A 26,935-nucleotide genomic window follows, 5' to 3' on the forward strand; every position below is an offset into this window, starting at 1 on the left:
AAAAACCCAGCAACATGGCTAGTGACTATCATAGTGTCAGTGCAGCTTTTTATGACGTTCTTTTTTTTTCTACTATCCTTTGCCCCACTAGCACATGAGATTTGGGGATCAGATTGTTCAACATTTTTTCCTAATGTTTATTTATTTTTGAAGGGGAGGGGAGGGACAGAGAGAGAATCCCAAGCAGGCTCAGCCTTGTCAGCATGGAGCCTGACCTGGGGCTCGATCTCCTGAACTGCGAGATCATGACCTGAGCCGAAATCAAGAGTCGGATGCTTAACCGACTGAGCCACCCACGCGCCCCCAGTGTTATACTTTTTGTTTGTTTGTTTTTAAGTTTATTTATTGTGTGTGGGAGAGAGGGAGAGAGAACACCAAGCAGGCTCTACACTGTCAGCATGGAGCCCAGCACAGAGCTAAACTCACAAACTGGGAGATCGTAACCTGAGCCAAAACCAGGAGTTGGACACTTAACCAACTGAGCCACCCAGGCGCTTCCCAATGTTACACTTTAAAATGTCCTGCTTATGGTAGAAGCTCAAATATTTTTCGCAATGAAATCAGTGTGGCAAATAATTATTGACTTCCATTACCTGGCTACTATGTTAGGTGTGAACACAGAGATAAGAGATAAGAAAACATAGTCCCTCCTGCCCTACTGTTGGTAGTCTAGAGATACGAACAAATTACAATGTAGCGCAACGATATAAGTGAGGTTGTGGTTATCCACTGAGCTGTGAGATATCCACCTGAGGAATAGTGGCTGTTCAATACATTTTATTAAATGAATATATTAATTCTAGTTCCAGCCCCACCATTTACTGGCTTTTGACTTCAAGTTGCTTTGGACTTGAGCCTTAGTTTCCTTATCTGTGAAATGGGAATGATGTGCCTGTTTTAGAGTTTCTTATCTGTCAGGATCATGTCTTGTCCTTGAATCCACAGTTGCCTGTAATATTGTGGATGTTTTGTAACTATTTGAATGAATTCATGATCCCAACAAGATAAAGGATATGAAAGCACTTTAACTTATGGGTTTACATTATAATCATAAACCATTGATTGGAGATAAGTTATTTGAAAATTCTAGAAAGGGAATTCATATCCCCCAAAGATAAAGGAGACCTTTTATTTTGACAGATTTTGGCTGCAGCTGTTTTCTAATGGTTTGTACTTTTCACCTCTTTCCTTTATTGCCAGTGGAAGTTGTGAAAGAAATTAAGGTTGAACAATGCATTTGGGAGAATATTTTCAAGGGAACACTAATAGGCTTACTCCTTTTTTTTTTTTTTTTTAATATGGTGATTGAGATGCTAGCTCTTTCCAAGTTGTCAGAATTTTTTTTTTCCTTCTTTTACCAGCATCTACTCAGATGGGATTCATTCTGTTCAAGTGTCATGTTGGGTTTACTGAACATGATGATGGACTTGATATGCCCTTTGGGCATTTATGGCTTCATGTCAGAAATCCAGGCACAGACGACTTCCGAACAACTCCCTTCCATGTAGACTGACAAGCAGAGCATACTTGTTTCTGTTCATTTCGGAGCGTCTGCTAAAGCAGAATTAGATGCGTTTCTACTACTTGTTTCTACTCTTTCTTTTTTTTTTAATTGAAAAGATAGCACAGATCATTAATAATAAATGGAGAAATATCAGTATGCTATAGAAGACCTGACAGACTCATAGTTCTTTTTTTTTAAGCTTATTTATTCATTTTGAAATGAGAGAGAGAGAGAAAGAGCATGCGTGCATGTGTGGGTGAGAGCAGGAGAGGAACAGAGAGAGGGAGAATCCCAAGCAGGCTCCATGCTCATCGCAGAGCCTAGACACGGGGCTCATGACCCGTGAGATCCCATGACCGTGAGATCATGACCTGAGCCAAAGTCAAGAGTTGGCTGCTTAACCCACTGAGCTACTACCCAGGTGCCCCACAGACTCATATTTGAATTGCAGTTCTTTCTTTATCAGCTTTGTGACCTTGGCCAGTATACTTCTACAGTATTTTCTCATGTGAACCTATGTCACAGGGTTGATCTAAGGAGGAAATGAACAAGTGAATATACTGTATATAGTGAGGTATCACAGCACAGGGTGAGGGGGACCTCAAGGGTGTTATTTGGTGCCCTCTACTATATCACTTAATCCAGCTGTTGGTGGCTTATGTGGTTAGCAGTGAAACACCTCCCAAGAATGTAGACTGGCTTCTGAGAATGAAACCTAGTGATGGATTCCCCCACACAGAGGATGGGGTTAGCCATGGATAGAAATATACCAGGCAATTGGCTATAAATCTGTGACCAGAGAGATGAGAGCACTCAAGACTTTGACAAGATAATTTGGGTGTGATTCCAGGGAAAAAGGATTGGAATGAAATTATAACTCAGGAGACTGAAATCTAATTGACTATCATTCTATGTAGGGGGAGATTATATGAGCAGGTGGGGGTTGTCAGCCTGGAACATAGTAAAAGAAAGTCCGAGAATCTGAAGATAGCAGTGTTTGTCTTACCTTATTTAGGGCAGAAATGAATCTGATGCCAGGAACTGGAGAGAGATGGATTCTTTTATGAGGAAATGATAAGTCCATTAAACTTTTGTGGACTGTAAACCTATCTTAAAACATGTATCTCCTTTTTGTTCTGATTCTGTGTTGAAGCAGTTTCCAATCACTTATCTAATTTTTTAGGTATTTGATACTGGAGCAGTGGTGGGTAGTTTATGACATGAGAACTAAGAATAAACAAAATATGTCCTCTGTTGTAAATTGATAAACTGGTGAATTGTGTCTATCCCTGTACCAATCACTAAGTTGACAATCTGGTTAATATATTTTAGTACATAAACATTTGTATGCTGAAGACTCCTACATATATTTGTATCTTCAGTTCATACACATCCTCTGAACTTTGATAGACTTACATATCCAACTGCCCACCTGACATCTGCATTCAAGACCGACAGCTAGACCATTTCCCTTGTTTAATTCACCCCATAAGCTTTTGGTAATAAGCCATTAATGTCTCAACTATAAAAATCCTGCACCTTAGCATAGCTTTTTATATTCCTCTTTAGTCTGAGTCTATATGAGACATAGTTTTATTTTGGTCATAGTACACATATCATTTTTCATTTTGCTTTTAAGATATTTATGATTAAAAATATTGCACGCTGGGGTGCCTGGTTGGCTCAGTCGGTTCAGCGTCGGACTTGGGCTCAGGTCGTGATCCCATGGTTTGTGAGTTGAAGCCTCACGTGAGGCTCCACGCTGACGGTGCAGAGCCTGCTTGAGATTCTGTCTCTCTGTCTCTCTCTGTCTCTCTCTGTCTCTCTCTCTCTGTCTCTCTCAAAATAAACTTAAAAAAATAAAAATACCGCATGCTTAGTATAGAAAATTAAGGGGGAAATTTTTTTAAGTTTATTTATTTTTATTTTTTAATGTTTATTTGTTTTTGAGAGAGAGAGTGCAAGTGGAGGAGGGGCAGAGAGAGGGGGACAGAGGATCTGAAGCAGGTTCTGTGCTGACAGCAGAGAGCCTGATGTGGGGCTCGAGCTCACAAACGGTGAGATCATGACCTGAGCCAAAGTCATATGCTTAACTGACTGAGCCACCCAGGGGCCTTAAGTTTATTTAGTTAGTTTATTTTATTTATTTATTTTGAGAGAGAGCGAGAGAGAGAAAGCACGTGCATGTGGGTGGAGGAGGGGCAGAGGAAGAGAGAGAATCACAAGCAGGCCCTGCACCATCACTGTCAGCTATCAGCACAGAGCCCAATGCAGGGCTCCGACTCATGGACCGTGAGATCAGGAGCTGAGCTGAAATCAAGAATTGGGTGCTCAACCAGCTGAGCCACCTAGGCGCCCCAAGGAGGAAAACTGTAAAGGAATTATATGATACCATTACCACACAGAGACAGGTGCTATTAACATTTTGGTATATTTATTAGTCACATGTACATAAAATTTGACATACTGAGATTAAGATTATACTGTCTATATGTACATTGTAGCTTTTTACACTTAGTGAACCTTAAACATTTCTCCATTGTTTAACATACTTTTGTAAACATTTAAATGACATTATTCTGTCATTCAGATTTACCACATAATTGTTCTAAGTTGTTTTCAATTTTTCACTACTAATACTTTGAGAAATACCTTATTGAACCAGGAGAGATGCCTGGACCAAAAAATATCCTACTTTGGGATCAGAGGGGAGGGCAAATGGTTAGTGCCATTATTTCCTTGTTTGTGGTACAGACCTTCTGTTTTAGGAAAGGGGGAAAAAAAATCTCTCAAGTATTATTAGGTTCAACATTAATTTCCTTCATAACTTTCATTAACAGAGGAAAGAAGTAAATTTTAACATGAGAGGACACTTGCAAAAAATGTCAAAGGGAAAGGTTTCCCTTTCCCTCAGATCATCTGGGTTTCCCCTCTAGACTTCCCAATTAGGCAGCTCTGCCCATTACACCATCATGGGGGAAAAAACACAGCTTCACAAACTTTATCCGATTTGGAGGTTACGTGATGTGTCTAAAATTAAAAACATAAGAACGTATAAGATGTATATAACACATTTTGGAGGCCCCAGAGTTCTTCATAGGCTATCAGCCTCCAGAATGAGCCGACACAGGTAGGTGAGACCCAGTGACGGTGGTCAGAGCAAGCAGGGACTTCCAGTAGGAGCTCTAAGCAGAGGCCAGGTGCTTCGAATTACAGGTGTGTGCCTGCCGTGCCGGTGACTGTGGGCACACACATGTGCAAGACAGCTTGAGAGAGAGAATACAGGCTAATAATTCCCCCAGAAAACTTAAAGAAGGACAGTCATTTTAGACGTAACTCTTTGACTTACCGGTTTTTTCTCTAGTTTACATTCCTGGTTTATGTTCATTGAAAATAATTGTATATTGTATCTATTTCCCCCAGAATAGAGACAATTTTCTTTATTGAAACACTTGAAAATAAAGAAAAAAATGAACGTGTAATCTTGTACACTAGTATAATCGTTGTTACAGCATTTTGGATCATTCTGACTTTTAAAATCTTTTTGAAGCATTTGTAGTCATACTGTATACAATTTTGTGTTGTATTTTGTTATTTACATGGGGAAATGCCGGTTGTTTTCAGTGCTCGACACAGAGTCGGCAATCAGATGTTTGCTTACTAAAGAATGAATTATGGATATATTTTTACATCATCTTTTGAGCAACATTTTTAATGGACCATTCAATGGCTGTACCACAGTTGACTTAACCATTGCTCTGTTGTTGAATATTAGGTTGTTTCTAATTTTTTTGTCTTATAAATACATGAGTATTTTTATGTATGTCACTTTTCCTGATGCATATCACTTTTTCTGTGTATATGATTACTTCCTTTGGACAGATTCCCAGAAGTGATTATGGGTCAAATTAATTTAGTCAGAACTCTTGGTTGCAAGGGACAGAAACAGTTGAGAAATGTTTTGACTCTTCCCATTGGGATGTGCAGGATAAATCTGGCTTCCCTAGGGCTCTATCAGGTGCTGAGATTACACCCTGAGGGCTTGGTCTCTTACCTTTGGTCACATCTTGCCACCTGGTGGTTAATATGGGCATTGGTAAATTTTTGTAGTTCGTAATCCCAACATCTTGAAAAAGATGAATTGATTTAGCTAATGTCTCGTGTCTATCCCTGAACCAATCAGTTACTGTGGCTGGCTGGGTGAAGCATCTTGATTGACTAAGCTTGTGTCATGTGTCCATAGTTGGGGGTTGTGTCAGCTTCAACCAAATCACATGAACTGACCAGATTTATTTTAGAAAGCAGGGAAGGTGATGTTGATTAATGCTTTAATAACTTTTTCCATAAAAATCTGAAGTTGATCTCAGAGGCATGAGTTCCAGCCCCACATTGGGTGTAGAGATTGTAAATAAATAAAAACTTTTTAAAAATCTGAAATTGTCTAACAAAAAAAAAAAAAAAGAAAATAGGGAAGGTGGTTCTCCCAGGAAAGGAGTTTGGACAGACAGGAAAAGGATATCTATTACAAATATTTTATTAAATTATTTAATGACTATTATTTAACTTTTAATTTTTTTTAATGTTTATTTTTGAGAGAGAGTACGTGCGCACTCGCGTATGAGTGGGAGAGGGGCAGAGAGAGAGGGAGACAAAGGATCTGAAGCAGGGTCTGCATTAACAGCAGAGAGCCCGATGTAGGGCTTGAACTCACAAACCATGAGATCAGGACCTGAGCCAAAGTTGGACGCTTAACCACCTGAGCCATCCAGGTGCCCCTAACTTTTAACAAATTTTATTAAATATTTTTACCACTCTTGATAGTGATTGCTAAATGATTTCTAACATTTTATACTAGCCCTAGCAATATTTCTTACTTGACTATGCTCTCACCAGTGGGTATTGTTATTTTCTAAATATTTTGCTAATTTAATAGGTTAAAAATAGCACCTTGTTTAGATTTTTTTTTCACTTATTTCTCATAATTATTTTCCATAATTGTAAATTAAATGGCTGCTTACTTTTCCATTTGGTTGATTTACCACGGTTTACCAAGCTAATCATTTAGGTTGCCTTATAGGTTTTTAAAAACTTTTCTAGATAATAATACTGCAGGTATTTTTCCATACCCATAGGTCTTTTGCCTTTATTGGGTTTTCTCTTTTGGAAAAATTCTAATGATGATATTTGTGCATCAAAGATAAAAACATCTTGATGCCCTTGCTTTCAGAGACTTTCATTGACTTGTGTTTTTACTAGCGTAAGTGTGGTTATTGTATCACATGTTTGCTAACATTGAGCATTATTTTTTTAATTTATTTTTAAAAATGTATATTTAAAAAAAAAATTTTTTTTAACGTTTGTTTATTTTTGAGACAGAGAGAGACAGAGCATGAACAGGGGAGGGTCAGAGAGAGGGAGACACAAAATCTGAAACAGGCTCCAGGCTCCGAGCTGTCAGCACAGAGCCTGACGCGGGGCTCGAACTCACGGACCGCGAGATCGTGACCTGAGCCAAAGTCGGCCGCTCAACCGACTGAGCCACCCAGGCGCCCCAAAAATGTATATTTTTGAGAGAGAAAGAGAGTGTGTGTGTCTGTGTGTGTGTGTGTGTGTGTGTGTGTGTGTGTGTGTGCATGCAAGTCGGGGAGTGTGTGTGTGTGCATGCAAGTCGGGGAGGGGCAGAGAGAGAGAGGACAGAAGATCCAAAGCGGGCTCTGTGCTGACAGCAGACAGCTCAATGTGGGACTCGAACTCAAAAACCTCGAGATCATGACCTGAGCTGAGGTTGGACCCTTAACCGACTGAGCCACTCAAGCGCCCCTGAGCGTTATTTTTAAAGAATATTTGTTGATTAGCTACAAAACATGATCCCACATCATCTTAATTTAAAGTTTTAAATTAACAGACATTTTGCAATGAATTCTCCACTCCCATTTTCTCCTTAACCTTGTTATTTAGAGTATAAATACCAGATATACCCTGTGCTTTACTTCATTTCCTCTTGTGCCCAGGTTTGGTCCATCGAACTCACATGTCCTCCTGCCGCGTGGATAAGCCCTCTGAAATAGTAGATGTCGGGGACAAAGTGTGGGTGAAGCTTATTGGCCGAGAGGTAAGGTTCTGTGCAACTTTCATGTGGTGAGAAGGAATGAAGGAAAACTAGGGGCAAGATGGTAAATGTGTATATGTTATTAACTGTGGCTGATGATCTTATTTTTGAATCCTGCCGCTGAATTCTGTCCTGAATTGAAACCTGGCCCGCTGTCCTGTAAACTCAGAAGGAACGTGGCGTAAACTGTAATAAGAGTGGTGCAATAAGTACACATTTACAAGACTTTCCTCCCTGAAGTTTATGCAAATGGCCGGTGGCAAGAAAAAATAAAAACAGAAAAGAAAAGAACCAAAAAGAGAGAAGGCAGCTTAATTGCTGGGACGAGTCTTTATCAAACTTCAGAGAACAGCTGCCAGGTACACTTCAGTTTGGACCCAAACAAGGGCAGACACAGAGTTTACCATTATTGATCCTAACACCTGGCACCATGCAGTGTGAGGGAAGTGAGAAAAGTCTGAAGGACCCTGTTAACAGCAACTCCCTTGAGGGCATGTGGGCTGCGGGTGTGGGCAGCCTACAGGAGAAATGTGATCAGACGCTGAGACCTCCACCAGAGAACGGCCGGGGCAGATAGGGCTGAAAGAGACGCCATTCAATAATGTTTGAGTGCTTCCATGTACTAGTCTGAGGGATATAAGAGCGAAGCAGACATAGGTGACATCAGCTGTTATGGAGCTTATACAGAATGTAACTGGAAGACACAAACATTAAAATGAGCAAGCATATGTATAAAATAATTGTAAGTTAGGGGTGCCTGGGTGGCTTAGGATCTGAGCCCTCTTCAGATCCTCTGTTCCACCGCCACCCCTCCCCTGCTTGCACGTGTGTGCTCTCTCTGTCTCTCAAATAAATATAAGCATTTTTTTAAAAATTGGAAGTTCTAATAAGTGCTGTAATGGGCTCAGGCAGCGTCAGAGGTAGATTTAGTGGTCAGGCACAGGCTCTCTGAGGAAATGACACATGAGCTGAGACCTAAAGGGAAAGGCAGTGGCCACGTGAGAAGCTGGGATAAGCATGTTCTAGGCCAGGAGAGCAGCTGATGCAAAGACCCTAAAATGGAGAAGGGCTGCAAGGGTTGGAGGGAGCAAAAGAAGACCAACGTAGGGGCGCCTGGGTGGCGCAGTCGGTTAAGCGGCCGACTTCAGCTCAGGTCACGATCTTGCGGTCCGTGAGTTCGAGCCCCGCGTCGGGCTCTGGGCTGATGGCGCCTGGAGCCTGCTTCCGATTCTGTGTCTCCCTCTCTCTCTGCCCCTCCCCCGTTCATGCTCTGTCTCTCTCTGTCTCGAAAATAAATAAAACGTTAAAAAAATTTTTTTTTCAAAAGAAGACCAATGTGGCTAACAATCACCTTCCTGTTTAAAAATGCTCTAAAAATCAATAAATAAAAATTTTTAAACAAGAAAGAAAGAAAGAGAGAGAGAGAGAGAGAGAGAGAAAGAAAGAAAGAAAGAAAGAAAGAAAGAAAGAAAGAAAGAAAGAAAGAAAAGAAAAGAAAGATGCTCTAGACCAAGTCCAAAGGAGGATCTAGTCTAGTCTGGAATGTTTCAGAAACCCATTCTGGGCTCATGGATCTCTGAACTAATCATTATGCTGAACTTGAAAAATGGCTTTTATTTTTCTGCCTGGCTACCTCCACAGGCCTTGAATTTCTGAGCAGCCATTTCTGTCTTTCCTCCCCAGAGGAACAAAAATAAGGTAAAAACTACTTCCTACAGTTATTCTGCCACAAGATCTATTTATTCTCATTAGTACTCCCAGTGTTCCCAGTACAGGACCTCAACCGTTAGAGGAGCTCGGTGTTTGTTATGATGATAAAAGCTTTGATTCTTAGTTAGATAATTGTAGATCAGCAGTCTAAATGATGTACTCTTAACTTTTGGTGACTTTGCCTTTTGTCTTTTACAGATGAAAAATGATAGGATAAAAGTGTCCCTCTCCATGAAAGTCGTCAACCAAGGGACTGGGAAAGACCTTGACCCCAACAACGTTATCATTGAGTAGGTAAAAGGTTTGGAAAGGCTAAAATCCTTCTGCTTCTCAAACTAAAGAATGCTGTAGTGAATCAGACTGACCTGGGAACTCTACCATATATAGAGTGGGATGTGCTGGGATGTGCTGGGAAAGTTACATATATAGTCTCTGATATTGAGGAGTTAAGTAGCCTTGGTGATATTTGGATTTAGAGGTCTAAAGTGTAGGTCACACTGTGCTGTGTAGAGTTCGAGGATGGAATGCTAACATGCCAAGCTCCTAGCCCAGAAGTGCTCCATCAGTGGTTTTGTTTCCTTCCCCTTATTCTTTCTGCATTAGCCCTTTAACCAGTCAGCCAACAAGCATTCATGAAGCACCTGTTCCTTGTGTCCTAGCACTGGGGCTCAAAGAAGACAGAGACCATGTGGGAGGGTAGGGTAATCTAGAAGCAACACATCTTGGGATAACTGTGTTCTGAACACCACATCTTAGTTTTATTGGCTCTTCGGACCTTTCATTTAGGAATGGAAGATTTGCTATCCATGTAGGCTAATGTCTGGTGATACAGGGGAATTTGCTATCTGTCTCAAAGTCTTTCCTGAATATATGCCAGTGGGATTTCTGATTAGAGGTTCCTAGTTCCCTCAGGTTCCCTGAAGGGTTTATGAACTGTTTCCAGTATTTCAGAAAGCCAGCCAAATCATGCATTTACCTTCAGGTTAACCATACGTTAGAGCACCTGGGTGGTTCAGTTGGTTGAATGTCTGACTCTTGATTTTGGCTCAGGTCCTGATCCTAGGGTTGTGGGATTGAGCCCTGCATCAGGCTCTGCGCTGATCTTGGTGCCTACTTGGGGTTCTCTCTCTCTCTTCCTCTGCCCCTCTACCCCACTCGCACACACGCTCTCTCTAAAGAAAAAAAAAACATTATTTTATTGCTTTTGATATTGTTAAAATAGCACATTGTTTATCTCAGGCTAATCAGGTGCTCTCAGTGGAGTTATGTTATTGATTAATTTAAAAAATAAGAAAAAAATGTTTGTGTGGGATCTTGGTGGGGAAAAGTTTGGAAACCTGTGTTTATAGTTCTAAGCAAAATCAGTTTGATGTTTATTTTGGAGAGAGAGAGACACACAGAGCACGAGTGGGGGAGGGGCAGAAAGAGAGGGAGACACAGAATCTGAAGCAGGCTCCACGCTCCAAGCTGTCAACACAGAGCCCCATGTGGGGCTTGAACTCACGAACTATGAGATCATGACCTGAGCTGAAGTCAGATGCTTAACCAACTGAGCCACCCACCCACACGTCCCATAAGCAAAATCAGTTTGGATACATAAGAGTTTTACCTAAAAGGGAAGGAATTGATTTTTATTGGATACATACTATGTGCCGGGCATTATGCAAGGCAGTTTACATACATTTGTGTATCTGATTCTCATAATAACCTCCAAATGGGTATTATCTTCATTTTACTTTTTATTCCTAGTTGTGGGGGGCGGGGTGTTTTTTTTTTAAGATTTTATTTTTAAGCAATCTCCACACCTATTGTGGGGCTTGAACTTACAACCCTGAGATCAAGAGTCACATGCTCCATTGACTGAGCCAGCCTGGTGCCCCTGGATTCCTAACTTTGAACTTAATGCTTGGTGATAAATAATTTGCCTGTAGTTAGTAGCAAATTATAGTGGGTCAAGGACCTGAATCTAGGTTTCCTTGACATTAAGGCTAATGCCTGTTTTTGACACATGATGCTTCTAGCTGTTGCATGTGACTTAAGAGTTTTTCCATATTTCTATAGTTTTGTCTCCAAATATTGACATTTGTAAGTCTGATTATTGACAGAATACTTTCCGGTTACAGTAGAAATGTTTTATAACTCAGAGCTCAGTAAGGTTATTTTAAGTTTGGCATTTACTTGGTTTTGGGGGTGTCCATGTTTCTGTGTGTAGGCTATTTCTAGTAATAACCAAGTGGCCGAACAGTAACTTGTAAACTATTTCTAGAATTGCATCCAGGAAAGAAGCATGGTATAGTGGAATGATAAGAGGTTTTAGAGTTCTACGTAAAGCAGAAAGAGTTCTAGTTCTGCTCTAAGCTGATGTATGGCCTTGAACAGACCACCTTGAGTCTCTGAACCTCAGCTTCTTCACTATCAGTTGGAGAGAATGATACCTACATCTCAGAAATGATGGAATGATCTCGATACAGTCTTGTTTGTAAAGAGCCAGATTAGCATCTAGTTTACAGTAGAAACTTGACAGATGGTGGCTACTTGTAGTTATTGGGGTTTTAAAAAATTTTTTTTAGTGTTTATTTATTTTTGAGAAAGAGAGAGAGTGTGAGCAGAGTAAGGGCAGAGAGAGAGGGAGACAGAATCCGAAGCAGGCTCCAGGCTCAGCACTGTCAGCACAGAACCTGATGTGGGGCTCGAACTCATGAAAGAGATCATGACCTGAGCCAAAGTCAGATGCTCAACGGACTGAGCCACCCAGGCACCCCTCTTTAATCTTGTTTAATCTTTATTTTTGAGACAGAGACAGAGTGAGAGCAGGGAAGGGACAGAGAGAGAGGGAGACACAGAATCTGAAGTAGGCTCCAGGCTCTGAGCTGACAGCACAGAGCCCAATGCAGGGCTCGAACTCACAAGCCGTGAGATCATGACCTGAGCTGACGTCCGCCAATCAAGTGCCTGAGCCACCCAGGCACCCCATTGTAGTTATTGTTTTCAAAGATCTCCTTTTTCTCTGTGGTTAGCACACCTTTTCTTTTGAAAGAATATGTAAGACCCAGGAGAACAGGGGTTGCACCTCTTTCTTATCTCCCATCGTGCCTGATGCGTATCGCTCATTTAGCTGGGGCTTTCTTTTACTCATTTATTCAACAATTATCTTAGAGGTTCGTGTTCTACATTAGGTGCAGTGGCAATACCAAGGTTTCTGCCTAAGGGCCTTAGGGCCTAGTGTAATGAGATCATTATGCAAATAACTTTAATAGAAGGCAAGTGGGATAAATGCCAAAAGAATGGATTAAAGGAAGAATTCTAGGAATTAGCTTAAAGAGGACAAGTTAGTTTCAGTCCCTGATGGTTAGAAGAGAGGTTGCATTTGAGCTAGGTCTAGAAGAATGGATACAATTTTGTCAGGCAGCAGGGAAGGGAGTGCTATTCCATATAGAAGAAAGGGGTTAAGGAAAGGCATGAGACAGGAAAACACAGGGCACATTTGGGAGTCTTGTTTAAGAAAAGAGGGGGGTCCAGCCACTCTGGAAGCAGTATGGAGGTTCCTCAAAAAATTAAAAATAGAACTACCCTACGACCCAGCAATTGCACTACTAGGCATTTATCCATGGGATACAGGTGTGCTGTTTCGAAGGGACACGTGCACCCCAATGTTTATAGCAACACTATCGACAATAGCCAAAGTATGGAAAGAGTCCAAATGTGCATTGATGGATATATGTGGATATATATGGATATATGTGATACACACACACACACACACACACACACACACACACACACACACACACAATGGAGTATTACTCAGCAATCAAAAAGAATGAAATCTTGCCATTTGCAACTACATGGATGGAACTAGAGTGTATTATGCTAAGCGAAATTAGTCAGAGAAAGACAAATATCATATGACTTCACTCATATGAGGACTTTAAGACACAGAACAGATGAACATAAGGGAAGGGAAGCAAAAATAATATAGAAGCGGAGGGGGACAAAGAGACTCTCAAATATGGAGAACAAACAGAGGGTTACTGGAGGGATTGTGGGAGGGGGGATGGGCTAAATGGGTGAGGGGCACTAAGGAATCTACACCTGAAATCATTGTTGCACTATATGCTAACTAATTTGGATGTAAATTAAAAAAAAAGAGGGGGGGTGTGGTCAAGGTCTAGAATGTAGGGCTTAAAAGGTATGTTGGGGTCAGATTGTAGAGAGCTTTGACTTGACTATCAGCCAAAGAGTAGTATTAATTTTCTTAAAGCCTTTGAGGAGGAGTAGAGGCACCTGATCAGATTAATCTCCCCTCATGTCCCATTCTCTAACCTTGCCTTCTTATGCTCAGTGTCCTCATGCTGTCTCCAGCCACCCAGTCTGTCAGCTGCCTTTTGTTTTTCATCAATATATGTCTTACATTTCGTCCCTTCAGTCCCAGAGTGTTAAAGTGAATCTGTAAGTGGAAAGGGTGAAAGACAGTTTCCAGGTAGGTTTAGCCAGTATAGCATTGTCTTTTAGAGGAGTATTTATGGGGGACAGCTGCGTGGGTCAGTCTGTTAAGCATCTGACTCTTGATTTTGGCTCAGGTCGTGATCACACGGTTTGTGAGTTTGAGCCCCGCGTGGGGCTCCGCACTGACCGTGCAGAACCTACTTGAGATCCTCTCTCTCTCTCCCTCTCTGCCCCTCCGCTCATGCTTTCTCTCTCTCTTAAAATAAATAAATAAACTTAAAAAAAAAAGAGTATTTATGGTTCACCACTGTAGTTACCCGTGTGTATGTCTCCCTCTGCTGCTAGTCTGTTAGCTCCTTGAGGAGGAGGACCATGTTCTGTCATTTTAACGTACTTACTCATATCCCTAGTACTCGCACCGATGCCTACCACTTAATAGTTGAACTGAAAAAAAGAAAGTTTAATTCAACTATGTGCACTGGATGGATTGGAGGAGGAAACTTGGAGGCAGGGAGACCCGTGAGGGGATTATTACCATTTAGATGTGATGTAGTTAGAAGCCTAAAGCAGCGCGATGACAGCACAGAAAGGGAGATGTGGTAAATGACACGTTTGTTGAATTGAGTATTAAGTGGGACTTAACGTTTGGCTTGTAGTATGTTAGGACCCACAGAATATTGGAATTGATTATAATGAGGATTTGTTTAAGCTGCAGCTCATAATCACTTGAAACTCAGCTCCGCAGATAAGGACACCTGAACGCCATGAAGTGTGTGACTTTCTCAAGTTATGTCCCCAAGATCCTGCCCTGGTTTTTAAGAAAAATGAGTTTTATTGTGGGAAGAATACTTACCATGAGATCTACCCTCTTAACAAAATCTTAAGTGTACTTATGGTATTGTTTACTAGGTACGGTGTTGTACAGCAGGGCTCTAGAACTTAGTTCATCTTGTTTAACTGAAACTTTATGCCTCTTGACAAGTAACTCCCATTTCTCTCTCTACTCACCTCACCTCACCTTTTTTTTTTTTTTTTTTAAAATAAGTGTTTATCCATTTTTGAGACAGAAAGTGTGAGTGGGGAAGGGCAGGGGAGGCAGAGCTTCCAAAGCGGGCTCTGTGCTGAGATCTTGCATGGAGATCTGCGTAGAGATCTTGATGTGGGGCTCAAACTTATGAACCATGAGATCATGACTGAAGTCATGACGCTCAACCAACTGAGCCACCCGGGCACCCGTTTTTGTTTTTGTTTTTTTAAAGATTTTATTATTTTTTTTTATTTTTTTTTTTAAATTTTTTTTTTTTTCAACGTTTATTTATTTTTTTGGGACAGAGAGAGACAGAGCATGAACAGGCAAGGGGCAGAGAGAGAGGGAGACACAGAATCGGAAACAGGCTCCAGGCTCTGAGCCATCAGCCCAGAGCCTGACGCGGGGCTCGAACTCACAGACCTGCGAGATCGTGACCTGGCTGAAGTCGGACGCTTAACCGACTGCGCCACCCAGGCGCCCCAAGATTTTATTTTTTTAAGTAATCCCCACACCCAGCATGGGGCTTGAACTCACAACCCCGAGCTCGAGTCACATGCTCCACCCACTAAGCCAGCCAGGTGTCCCCTCACCTTGGTTTCTGTAACTCAAGCTTTACTCTTTGAAAGGACCCTCTCCCATGACCCATGCTAGACAGTGACCCCCCTGTTCTTTGAGTAAGATTATCCTAGGGCAAAAGCTGGGGATTTGAGCAGACATTTTCAGAACTTATGACGCTTGTCTGCACTGTCCCACTAGGTAGCCACTAAGTTACGTATGGTTATTTAAATGTAAATTAAAATTAAATAAAATTTATGGGGCGCCTGGGTGGCGCAGTCAGTTAAGCGTCCAACTTCAGCCAGGTCACGATCTCGCGGTCCGGGAGTTCGAGCCCCGCGTCAGGCTCTGGGCTGATGGCTCAGAGCCTGGAGCCTGTTTCCGATTCTGTGTCTCCCTCTCTCTCTGCCCCTCCCCTGTTCATGCTCTGTATCTCTCTGTCGCAAAAATAAATAAACGTTGAAAAAAAAATTTTAAAAAAATTAAATTTAGTAGCTAATTTGTCAGTTACACTAACCACATTTTAAGTGCTCATTGGCCACAGAGATAAATATTAGTCAGCAGTACAGACATAAACCTGGAGAACTTGTCCATCATTGCATTCTGTGGGACAGCGGTGTATGCTAGAGAACATGCTTGCTGTTCAGATATCGGGAAAAGTAAGACATGGACTTTATCTTTGAAGTCCTGCTCGGGGTAGGAGGGTGAGCCAAAATGTAAACAAATGTAACAAAATGATCAGAGAGTAAACCGGTGTGGGAGCACAGGAGAGTCATTAACTCTGCCTGTGGTAGCAGGGAACATGTTAGAGAAGATGTGTGTGAGCTGAACTGAAGAATGACCAGGACAGAATGCGGAGTATCTCGGTCTTTTCTGTTTCCTCTCTTGAGCCTGCGTATCCCATGAAACTGTGAACTAAAATATGTGAGGTGGGCAGTTTTGTTCTGCTTTGATATGGTCACCCTGCATTTCTCTGGGTGAGGGGGTGTTTTTGGCAAAATATTTCTGGTTTTGCTGGACTCTCTAGAGACCTGGAGAATAGTTGGAAAAGCTTAGGTGAAGTCAGTGTTCAAAGTTAAAGAGGTTTAGGTAAAGAAAAAACATTTGGGGTCAAGACCACAGAAATTTCAGCATTCACTCATTGATGTGGTCGCTTGCTAAGCCTTGGGCTAAGGGGCTGGGAGAACAAAGACAAGTAACGTGTTGTAGAAAGGGCTCACAGTCCAGAGAAGAAACGTCAGGGGATCAGGCTATAAAGTGTGATGTGTGCTGGGACTGAAGTGTTTTTGACTACAGTTTGAGTTTGAAAGAAAGAGTGATCGAGGGTAACACTCTGCGATCGAACATTCCTGAGTACCCACTCTGTGCAGGTACTGTGTGTTACAGTAAAGGTCAAAGAAAGCCACGACGGCTGGTAGGAGTGTAATTGGTAAACGCCACGGAAAACCGGCCGGCAGTGTCTGCTACGGCTGATGCCCTACAGCCCAGTATACTGTTCCTCTGCTCCCTGGAAGTAGGCATTTCCCAACAGAAATGCGTATATATCTGTTCACTGAAAGACGTGCTAGAAAGTTCACAGAAGCACTGTTCCTGATAGAGACTACTCAGATACCTCTCGACAGCTAAATACTTTGCAGCAGTGAGAATTGGTGACGCATAAGTGCACACAGCAATACAGGTGAATCTCCCAAACAAGTGAAAGAAGCCAAACAGAGAAGCGTCCGTACTCTAGGATTCCCTTCACATAATTTACAAAAATCCATGAAACTATGCTGTTAGAAATGAGAGTAGCGGTTACCCTTGGGGGAGGCATGGTGACTAGCGGGGCTTTGGAGGTGCTGGCCACCTTCTGTTTCCTTGTCTGGATCCTGGTTTCCTAGGTGTGTTCAGATCGTGAAAGCCGGTCAAGCTGTATGCTTATGAACGCCTTTTTGCACATATACCTTAGTAGTACCTTTAGAACTTTTAAGAAGCGCTACAGGAATGTGAACAAAGAGATGAATTCTGGCTGAGGGCTCGGGAGAAGACCTGATAGAAGGAGAGATGGTCACTGACTGAGCCTTGAGATGTTCGGGGGTGGCGAGGTGGGAGGAGAGAGGGGAGGCAGCATTTCAGGGGGAGGGAACTGCCCAGGTGAGGGCAGCGAACCATCTGGAGAAGGCAAACTAAACCTGTTTGGCTAGAGCATCTCGTACAAGTAAAGAAGGGGCCAGAGAAGCAGGTTAGAGCCAGACTGGGAAAGGCCTCAAGCACCAAAGTAAGGGATTTGGACCTGATTTTTTAGGAAGCCTTTGGAGGTCTTTTAAACCCCAGGAGTGACCTTGTCAGGGTTATAGGGGGCTTAGTGAGGTGAGTAATCACAGCTTTATCCTCTGTGCTTCGGTGAGCCGAAGTTGTCTCATTCATCATTATTAATTCAGAGCCTGTCCTGAATGAAAAAAATCGTCTGTTTCATGGCGCTGCTTTCACTGCTTGTCTCCTCATGCACGACGCTTTTCCTTCTTTTTTCCTTCCACCTGCCAAAAAACAAAACAAAAACCCAGTATACGCATTACCTTCTAGTATCTCTGGCACATCTCTTAAGAGGGCCGTCAGTCAGTGTCCTTTTCGTTACAGGCAGGAAGAGAGGCGGAGGCGGTCCTTCCAGGATTACACTGGGCAGAAGATCACCCTCGAGGCTGTCCTGAACACCACCTGCAAGAAGTGTGGCTGTAAAGGTAAGGTGAAGCCTCTGCCGTGCCAGTCCTCCGCTCCTTGTGATGGCCCCTTACTGGATGCGGGAGGCCGCCTGGTTTGCGTGTGGCTCACCCTGCTTTTTAGTCTGGCGATGGCCTCACCTGCTCCTGCTGTTATTCCCACTAGACTCTCACCAGAGTTCGTGCTCTTCCTGTTTCCTTTTCGGAATGCTGGCCCCGCTGAATACTATACTGTCACCCCGCTCCCCCTCTTCACGGCTGATGCCCTGTCCAGGCAGGGTCCCCATGTACTACGCCAGGAGTGGGGAGAGTGTTGGATTATGGTGCGCACCGTAAAGTTTTACCTCCAAGGACCATTATTATTCTGCAGAAACGAAGTGACTTGGAAATATATTCCTCAAGGATCCAAGTCAAACCCTTTCTTGCTCCCTTCTTTATCTCTTTAACTTCAGACTTCCAAATACAGTACCCTTTGAGTAATAAAGAACACAGGCTGGCCTCTTCCTTGAAGCTGCCTCCTCAGGTTTCTTCTAGTCTTACTCGGGTGTTAAAGAGCTCACTCAGCCTGACTTCCCTCTCCGGAGCTATCATGAGAGGGACTGCCAGCATCTCATTTCAGAGTGACCTCAATTTGTCACCCCATCTCCCTTGCCTTCCTTTTACCCTTCCCTCTTGAATTTTCTATAGCAGATTTGTGCCCCGATTGTTGTGGTGGGGTTTAAGCCCCTACTTACCATTAATGTAGAGGGAGGAAGGGAAAAATAAAATTGGAAGAATACCTCCTCAGGGGAATTGTGGGAACAGTCCAGGTATTTGGAAAACTTAATGCTGTCTTCCCCTTGCAGGCACCATCCAGCTTCTGGATTCAGAGTTGCAAAGTAGTTGACACAGAGCTTTTTGATGATCTCATGGGATCATCTGTGCCCCCGAAACAGGGTCTGTAGCAAGCTTGGACAAAACCAGCTCCGTGGCAGCTGTTAAAGGGCCCCCTGACAGCACATTAGGCTCCGGGGGAGTGGGGTTCTCTTACCTTCGGTTTGCGTCCTCCAGGTGTTACGTGGGGCAGAGAATATAACACGCGGAATTGGGCCCAGTCAGCAGAGACCCAAGGTGGTCGGTCTTGGTGCAGCCAGAAGAGCACAGCGCAGGGAGGCAGGAACCTGGGGTAACTTTCAGCTCCGCTGCTCTCTTTGTGACGTTGAGCTACTTCTCTACTCTGGGCCTTTATATCCTCTGCACATGCGGTATTGGATTTGATGAGCTCTAAGGCCCTTGCCAGACCTGACCGTCTGGATGTTGAGTGCCCCCAGGCGACTGCCTGTCTCAGTGTGTTAGCTCGGAGGCGAATGCCACCTTCCTGCCGGCTGCCTGAGAGCTGTCTTCCTGTAGGGCTTGGCCTGCCACTCAGCTCCCTCTATAAGCATTCTCTCTGGAGCAGCCTTTGGATGTCAGGAGTAAGTTCCAAATAGATCTTCAAAAATAACTAAGCCCCATTGCTAGTGGAAGGAAGCACAGACCTGCTTCCTCATCTCCTTTGCCACGTCCACAGGAGTGCCAGTGGTTCCCCCGGCTCTAGGACCAGATGCTGGCCTGACTCTGGCTGCGTGAGCGATGCCATCTTGAGGTGCCAGAAAAATCTGCTCTGAACCCAGCAGCCGCTCTGAGCGAACTCAGTCATACCTCCTGGACCAGCTAGCCCCTTTCAGGAGCCTCTGGGGAAGGTCCACATGCTGAGCGGAGAGGCTGCTTCTCCCCTCCTTACCTCTTCTGCCTCTCCTCTGCAGGCCACTTTGCAAAGGATTGTTTTATGCAACCAGGAGGGACCAAATATTCTCTGATACCAGATGAGGAAGAGGAGAAGGAAGAGGCAAAGTCAGCAGAGTTTGAGAAGCCTGACCCCACGAGGAATTCTTCTAGAAAAAGAAAGAAGGTGAGTGCTGTCTTTCATTTTATTTACCATACATTTTTGAGTTGTAAAATGAAAATGTACCTTCTGCAGAAATTTTAGAAATCCCGAAAAACATAAAGAATGTTATGATCTCCTGTAATCTTTTTGCTGGGTAATGATAAATAGATAGCTACATCTACATTTAAACACAGAATGATGGTCGTACTGTGTAGTTTATATTCTACTTTTTTCATTATACTTATCAAAATCATTTTTTTGTATTTTTAAGTGTTCTTCAAACACTTGATTTGAGAGCCACATATGATACTCTACCCTATGTCTGTATGATGGCTTATTTAATAATTTTTCTATGGTTGGATATTTTATTACTTCTAACCTAAACCTTTGGCCACATCTCTTAATGTTTTCTTTGGATGAATTCCTAAATAAGATTACTGAGTTAAGGCCTTGAGGCTCTTGATACATTGTATCACATTGTCTTTCCAGATCCTACTTAACCTTTCAGTGCTAGGTAAGAGATCCTGTCTCACTGAGTTCTGTCTCCCATGTACTACTTACCACAGAACAATTCATAAAACAGACACTATTGTGGTGCAGGAAGAACCAGTTCATTTGTCACATGCCACACAGAGAGGGAACGAAAAAAACTATGCTGTGATTTGGTAAGGAAATAGTTGTTCTCATATTGTTTAATAATTTTCTAATTGTGGCCAGTTATTGGGTTTTGGTTTTGGTTTTGGTTTTGGTTTTGGTTTTGGTTTTGGTTTTTCACAGCTTCAGCAAGCTTTTGTGGAGTGGTCTTTTTGTTCCAGGTAATACAACCCTAGGAATACAAAAACTGCCCTCAGTGGCATTACTTACAAATTAGGTATTACTTCCTTTTTGTAGGTGAGGAAAAGATCTATTGTACCATTGTAAGAGTTAGTCAAGTGTATGAATAATATAATTCACTGACCTGCATATTTTCTCCATGGGTGATCACATCCCTCCTAAGACTTTAACTGCCTTGATGACTCCCGCATCCCTAACTACTATCCCATGGGTAGCTCAAACTTGGGCTCGGAGTCCATCAGACCCAGGTTTGAGGCCCTCTGTGCTGCATACCACCTGTGTGGCTTTGGGCTAACTTCACTTCCTTAATTTTCAACGTAGGATTTTTGTGCTCCTTGATGACAGTGTTCTTTGCAAACGGATGCCCCAGCTCTCCAAAATAGATAGATAGCACTGACAGGTGCTCAATTAATGTTGGCTGTCATGACTAACATTCTTCTTCGGCCCTCCTCCCTACACACGCGCGCGCACACACACACACACACACACACGACCCACCACTATAGAAACAACCCAAATCCCTTGTTTCTGTCCTTCCATCTTGTATTACTTGTTTTGTTTTTTTTTTTAATTTTTTTTTTTAACGTTTTTATTTATTTTTGAGACAGAGAGAGACAGAGCATGAACGGGGGAGAGTCAGAGAGAGAGGGAGGCTGAGAATCTGAAACAGGCTCCAGGCTCTGAGCTGTCAGCACAGAGCCCGACGCGGGGCTCGAACCCACGAACTGCAAGATCGTGACCTGAGCCGAAGTCGGACGCTCAGCCGACTGAGCCACCCAGGCGCCCCTTGTATTACTTGTTTTAATGACAGCAGTAACCTGCCAAAAAGAAACCACCGTGTCATTTAATTTCCTCTCCTTTCCATCCCACATCTAGTCAGTCACCAAGTCCTGTCGGTGGCACCTTCCAAATATTCAGTTCTCCTTCTTTCTCCCGCTGCCTCTGCCACGTGCGCATTCCCTCCCGGCTCTCACAGCCTAGGGAGATTTTATTTGCCCTTCGCCTCTTAGTTCCAAGTTCCCAGGCTTAGGTCTAGACATCTGATTTTTTTTTAAGCGTCTCCTTATTTCCCTCACTGCTTGATTCTTTTCATTATTATGCTTTTTTGCCCTGTGCTTTCACTCTCAATAATGGGGTGCTCCAAGGTTGTCCTGTTACTCCCTCTTCTATTCTCTACCTCCTCCCTGGGTAATCTCACCCCATCCTGTGGTTTTGAATCCTATTTATATGCTAATAATCCCCAATTAAGTATTTGTATCCTTATTTTTGTCTAGATCTGTAATTCTGTCCCTGACTTTTTCTTTGGAACTTTACATTTGGAAATCCAGCTGTCCAGGGCCATCTGGGCAGCTCAGTCAATTAAGCATAGACTCTTAATTTCAGCTCAGGTCATGATCTCATGGTTCATGGGTCCAAGCCCCACATCAGGCTCTGTGCTGACAGCGGATCCTGCTTGGGATTCTCTCTCTCCATCTCCCTCTGCCCCTCTCCTACCCTCTTCCTCTTTCTCTCAGAATAAATACACTTAAAAAAAAAATTTAACTGCCCACTTAACATCTCCATCTAATTGTCAAGTTTGCATCAGGCTTAACATACCCCAAAACTCTTTTTTTATTTATTTGGGGGGTGGGGCACAAGTGAGCAAGGGGCAGAGAGAGAGAGACAGTCCCACAAGGGGCAGAGAAAAAGAGAGAGAGGAGCCGGGCTCACCCAAAGCAGGGCTCAAGCTCATCCGAAACAGGGCTCATACTCACCCGAAGTGGGGCTCGTGCTTACCTGATGTGGGACTCCAACTCAGGAACCGTGAGATTGTGACCTGAGTCGAAGTCAGGTGCTTAACGACTGAGCCGCCCAGGCGCCCCACCCCAAAACTCTTGTATTTTCTACCCAGAGCTGCTCTTTCCGCATTCTGCCCTATATCCGTGAATAGATCACCACTCACCGAGTTCCTCAAGGCAAAATCTGCAGCCTTTGGATTTGGTGTTAATGTTGTTTTCTTTAAATTGTGGTAAAATATCCATTACATAAATTTTACCATCTTCACCATTTAAAAAACTTTTTTTTTTTTTAAGTTTTATTAAGTAATCTCTACACCCAGTGTGGGGCTCGAACTCAGGACCCCGAGATCAAGAGTCACATGCTCTTGCCACTTTGCCAGCCAGGCGCCCACCGCCTTAGCCATGTTTAAGCGTCCAGTTCTTTGGCATTAAGTGCAGATGGTTGTCCTCACCGGCACCTGTCTCCAGAACCATTCATTTTGCACAGCTGAGACTCTGTACCCATTAAACGCTAACTCCTCATTCACCCCGCCCGGCACCTGGGAACCACCGTCCTGTTGTCAACTGAGAAAAGGGGCAAAACTGAAAAAGAGCAAAATCCTTTATTTGGGGTCTCAGAATTGCAATCTGGGGAGCACAGATTTTGGAATAACCAGAGAAGTGTCCCACTCATCTAGGGAAAGCAGGGTTTTTTATGAGAGAGATGGAAATGGGGTAATTACATGATTTAGGTAAAGAAGAGAAGAAAAGAAAGCCCCAGCTAGTTTGGGGTTGACCGCTTGAGCCACTTCTGATGACTCTCTTATTGATTATTTGACTTGCGCTATCAAATGAAACTGGCCCTGGTATGTATTACTTAACTTTACTGTCCTCATATGATCCGAATACCAGTTGCCGTGTTGAAATTTTATGAGCAACCGCCTGTAAGACAGTTGACGTTTTGTCCCAGTTCGAGCGTTCATCAGTTTGGGAAGGAAAAAAGAGCTTCAAAATGGAGTCTCTTATGTCCAGAAATGTCATACAATTCCATAGCACTTTCTGTCCCTAAGAGTTAGACTACCGTAGGTGCCTCAGGTAAGTGCAATAACACAGTACCTGTCTTTTTGTGACTGGCTTGTTTGACTTAATAAATTTTCCTGAGGGGTCATCCATGTTATAGCATGGGTCACTTTCCTGACGTTTTAAGACTGAATAATATTTCATCGTGTATATACACTACATTTTGTTTATCTATTCATTTTGTTACTGACTTTGGGTTGCTTCTACTGTTTGGCTATTGTGAATAATGCTGCTATGAACATAGTTGTACGGGTATTTCTTCAAGGCCTGCTTTCAGTTCCTTTGGGTATATACCCAGAATTGGAGTTGCAGGATTAGTGGGTAATTCTATTTAGATTTTTTTTTTTTTTTTTTTTAAGGAACCACCGTACGGTTTTTCACAGTGACTGTATCATTTCACATTCCTACCGGTAGTGCACAAGGGTTCCATCAGGGTGTAGCATTTGGGGATTGTCATTTAGGTAAAAGTAGATGATGGTGTTGTTCAGTTCAGTTCTTCTGTCTTTTCTCGTTTTTTTCTCATTTTTAAAAAACTTCCAAGAGAGGGTTGTTAAGATATCCAATCATGGGGCGCCTGGGTGGCGCAGTCGGTTAAGCGGCCGACTTCACCCAGGTCGCGATCTCGCGGCCCGTGAGTTCGAGCCCCGCGTCAGGCTCTGGGCTGATGGCTCAGAGCCTGGAGCCTGTTTCCGATTCTGTGTCTCCCTCTCTCTCTGCCCCTCCCCCGTTCATGCTCTGTCTCTCTCTGTCTCAAAAATAAATAAATGTTAAAAAAAAAAAACAAAACAAACCCACAGTGAGATACCATTCACACTGATTAGCGTGGCTAAAATTATGAAGACTGAGAGGACCTCACAGTTCGTGAGATCGAGCCCTGTGTCGGGCTCTGTGCTGACAGCAGGGAGCCTGCTTGGAAATCTCTCTCTCCCTCTCTCCCTGCTCCTCCTCCAAATAAGCAAATAAATATTTATTTAATAAATAAATATTGGGGCGCCTGGGTGGCGCAGTCAGTTAAGCGTCCGACTTCAGCCAGGTCGCGATCTCGCAGTTTGGGAGTTCGAGCCCCGCGTCGGGCTCTGGGCTGATGGCTCAGAGCCTGGAGCCTGTTTCCGATTCTGTGTCTCCCTCTCTCTCTCTGCCCCTCCCCCGTTCATGCTCTGTCTCTCTCTGTCCCAAAAATAAATAAACGTTGAAAAAGAAATTTTTTTTTGAAAAAAGATATCCAATCAGACCATGTGTCTTCCTACTTAAAATCCTTCAGTGATTTTCCACTGTACTTAAAATAAAATCCAAACCGCCTCCTTGAAAGCAAACTGTCTAACCCCACAGCTACTGCTTTTAGCAGGCAGTGAATTATATCTAGCTAAAGCATTGTTTCGTCTCTTGATGTATTTTTATTTTGAGAGAGAATGTGCACGAGCAGGGGAAGGGCAGAGAGAAGGAGACAGAATCCCAAGCAGACTCTGCACCACCAGCCCAGAACCAGATGTGGGGCTGGATCTCACGACCCCGTAAGATCATGACCTGAGCTGAAATCAAGAGTCAAGATGCCTAACCGACTGAGCCACCCAGAGGCCCCTATGTATTTATTTTTATAGTTCCCTTCTACTTACAGCAAGGGATGCAGGCTTTCTATTTATAGTTATTGTTATAAAGTTTCCCTTTTAAGTAAAACTTTTTTGTTGTTGTTGTTTTTAAAGTAAAACTTCTTAAAGTAAAAAGAAAAGTAATAAAATTTTAAAATTTTAAGTAAAAAATTAGCAGTTTGTAAACACATGGAATAAAAATTGTGGTCATATTGTAGGAATGACTGGCACTTGGAAAACACTGATTTAGAACTGTGGAGATATTTTTCTGTTCGGTACTGTTCTCCTGTGAACCAAAGAAATAGAAACTTACAAAAGCCCCTGCTTCCAGCACAGTCTTCTCGGAGCCTCTGCAAACCTTCAGCACTGCCACATTTAGCCTTGCTCCCTCACAGAGGCAACCCCAGACCCATCCTGTCTGCAGTATTGCTGATTTTTTAACGCAGGGCTTGGCCTTACATAGCTTTGTAGAGCTAGTGTTTCTAGAGCCTTCTTGACAGAGGTCTGAGGACTTGATTTAAAGAGGGAAAAGGGCGGGGGCGCCTGGGTGGCTAAGTTGGTTAAGCATCCTACTTCAGTTCAAGTCATGATCTCACAGTCCGTGAGTTCGAGCCCCGTGTCGGGCTCTGGGCTGACCGCCCAGAGCCTGGAGCCTGCTTCAGATTCTGTGTCTCCCTCTCTCTCTGCCCCTCCCCTGCTCATGCTCTGTCTCTCTCTGTCTCAAAAATAAATTTAAAAAAAATTTATAAAAAGAGGGGAAAGGGAAGTTTCCACTATTTTATAACATTATTCTTAATGTTGTAATAAGAATATTACATGTACAGATAAGAATATGAAATGTACAACAAAAGAAAAGAAAGGCAACCCATAACCACACTCCTTTGCCAGAATTTATATTTAAAAAAATTTTTTTTAAGTTTATTTATTTTGAGAGAAAGGTGTGCATGCATGAGCGGGGGAGGGTCAGAGAGAGGGGGAGAGAATCCCAAGCAGGCTCCACGCTACCAGCACAGAGCCCATCGTGGGGCTCGACCTCACAAATCATGAGGTCGAAATCGAGAGTCAGTTGCTCAGTGGACTGAGCCACCCAGGCACCCCCAGAATATGTATTATTGTGGCACACTGCTTCTGTTTTCAGACACCTGTTTTACCTACATGTAATAAACATGTATGTAGTTTTGTTTCCTGCTCTTTTTACTTTGCCATAAGCATCTTTCCATTTTTGTCACATGGTCTCATGATGCTCGTTTGCAGTGCTATACAATATCAGGTGAATGTGGAGGGATTTGTGGAGGCAGTAAAGAGTGGCACTTTAGAACCTGGGCTGTGAGACAGATTGCCCAGGTTCCAATCTTAGCTTAGCCACGTTCTCACTGTGGAACTTAGACTAATTACTACTAACCTTCTCTGAACACTGTTTGTTTTTAATGTTTATTTTTGAGAGAGAGAGAGAGCACGAGCAAGGGAGAGGCAGAGAGAGACGGAGACACAGAATATGAAGCAGACTCCAGGCTCTGGGCTGTCAGCACAGAGCTGGAGGCAGGGCTTGAACTCACAAGCTGTGAGTTCATGACCTGATCCAAAGTCCATGCTTAACCGACTGAGCCACCCATGTGCCCCGCTATGGGAATAATAAGCATCTCCTTCATAAGGTTGTTAGGATGAGGTAATGCATGTAAAACTCTGAGCACAGAGGGCGGCATACAGCACAGCCCAGTGCAT

The 26,935-nt window shown here is 43.1% G+C and overlaps 1 protein-coding gene across 5 annotated transcripts in view; it reads left to right on the plus strand.

Moving 5' to 3' along the window:
• Nucleotides 1–26,935, plus strand: part of ZCCHC17 (zinc finger CCHC-type containing 17) — a 62,027-nt gene that overhangs the window by 22,929 nt on the left and 12,163 nt on the right. For 3 of the 5 annotated variants that reach the window (XR_006296529.1, XM_043574347.1, XM_043574348.1), the window contains exons 4-7: nucleotides 7,516–7,616; nucleotides 9,522–9,613; nucleotides 17,971–18,071; nucleotides 19,835–19,980. Coding sequence is in view for 4 of the 5 variants with exons in the window: in XM_043574347.1 (XP_043430282.1) it covers nucleotides 7,516–7,616; nucleotides 9,522–9,613; nucleotides 17,971–18,071; nucleotides 19,835–19,980 (440 nt within the window). In the remaining variant the exon portion in view is untranslated. Of the gene's footprint in view, nucleotides 1–7,515; nucleotides 7,617–9,521; nucleotides 9,614–17,970; nucleotides 18,072–19,834; nucleotides 19,981–20,445; nucleotides 20,630–26,935 lie in introns of those variants that run through there. The other 2 variants (XM_043574346.1, XM_043574349.1) reach the window with 1 other exon arrangement.

This window comes from Prionailurus bengalensis, chromosome C1 (assembly GCF_016509475.1).
Source record: "Prionailurus bengalensis isolate Pbe53 chromosome C1, Fcat_Pben_1.1_paternal_pri, whole genome shotgun sequence".
In the NCBI taxonomy this organism is placed as follows: Eukaryota; Metazoa; Chordata; class Mammalia; order Carnivora; family Felidae; genus Prionailurus; species Prionailurus bengalensis.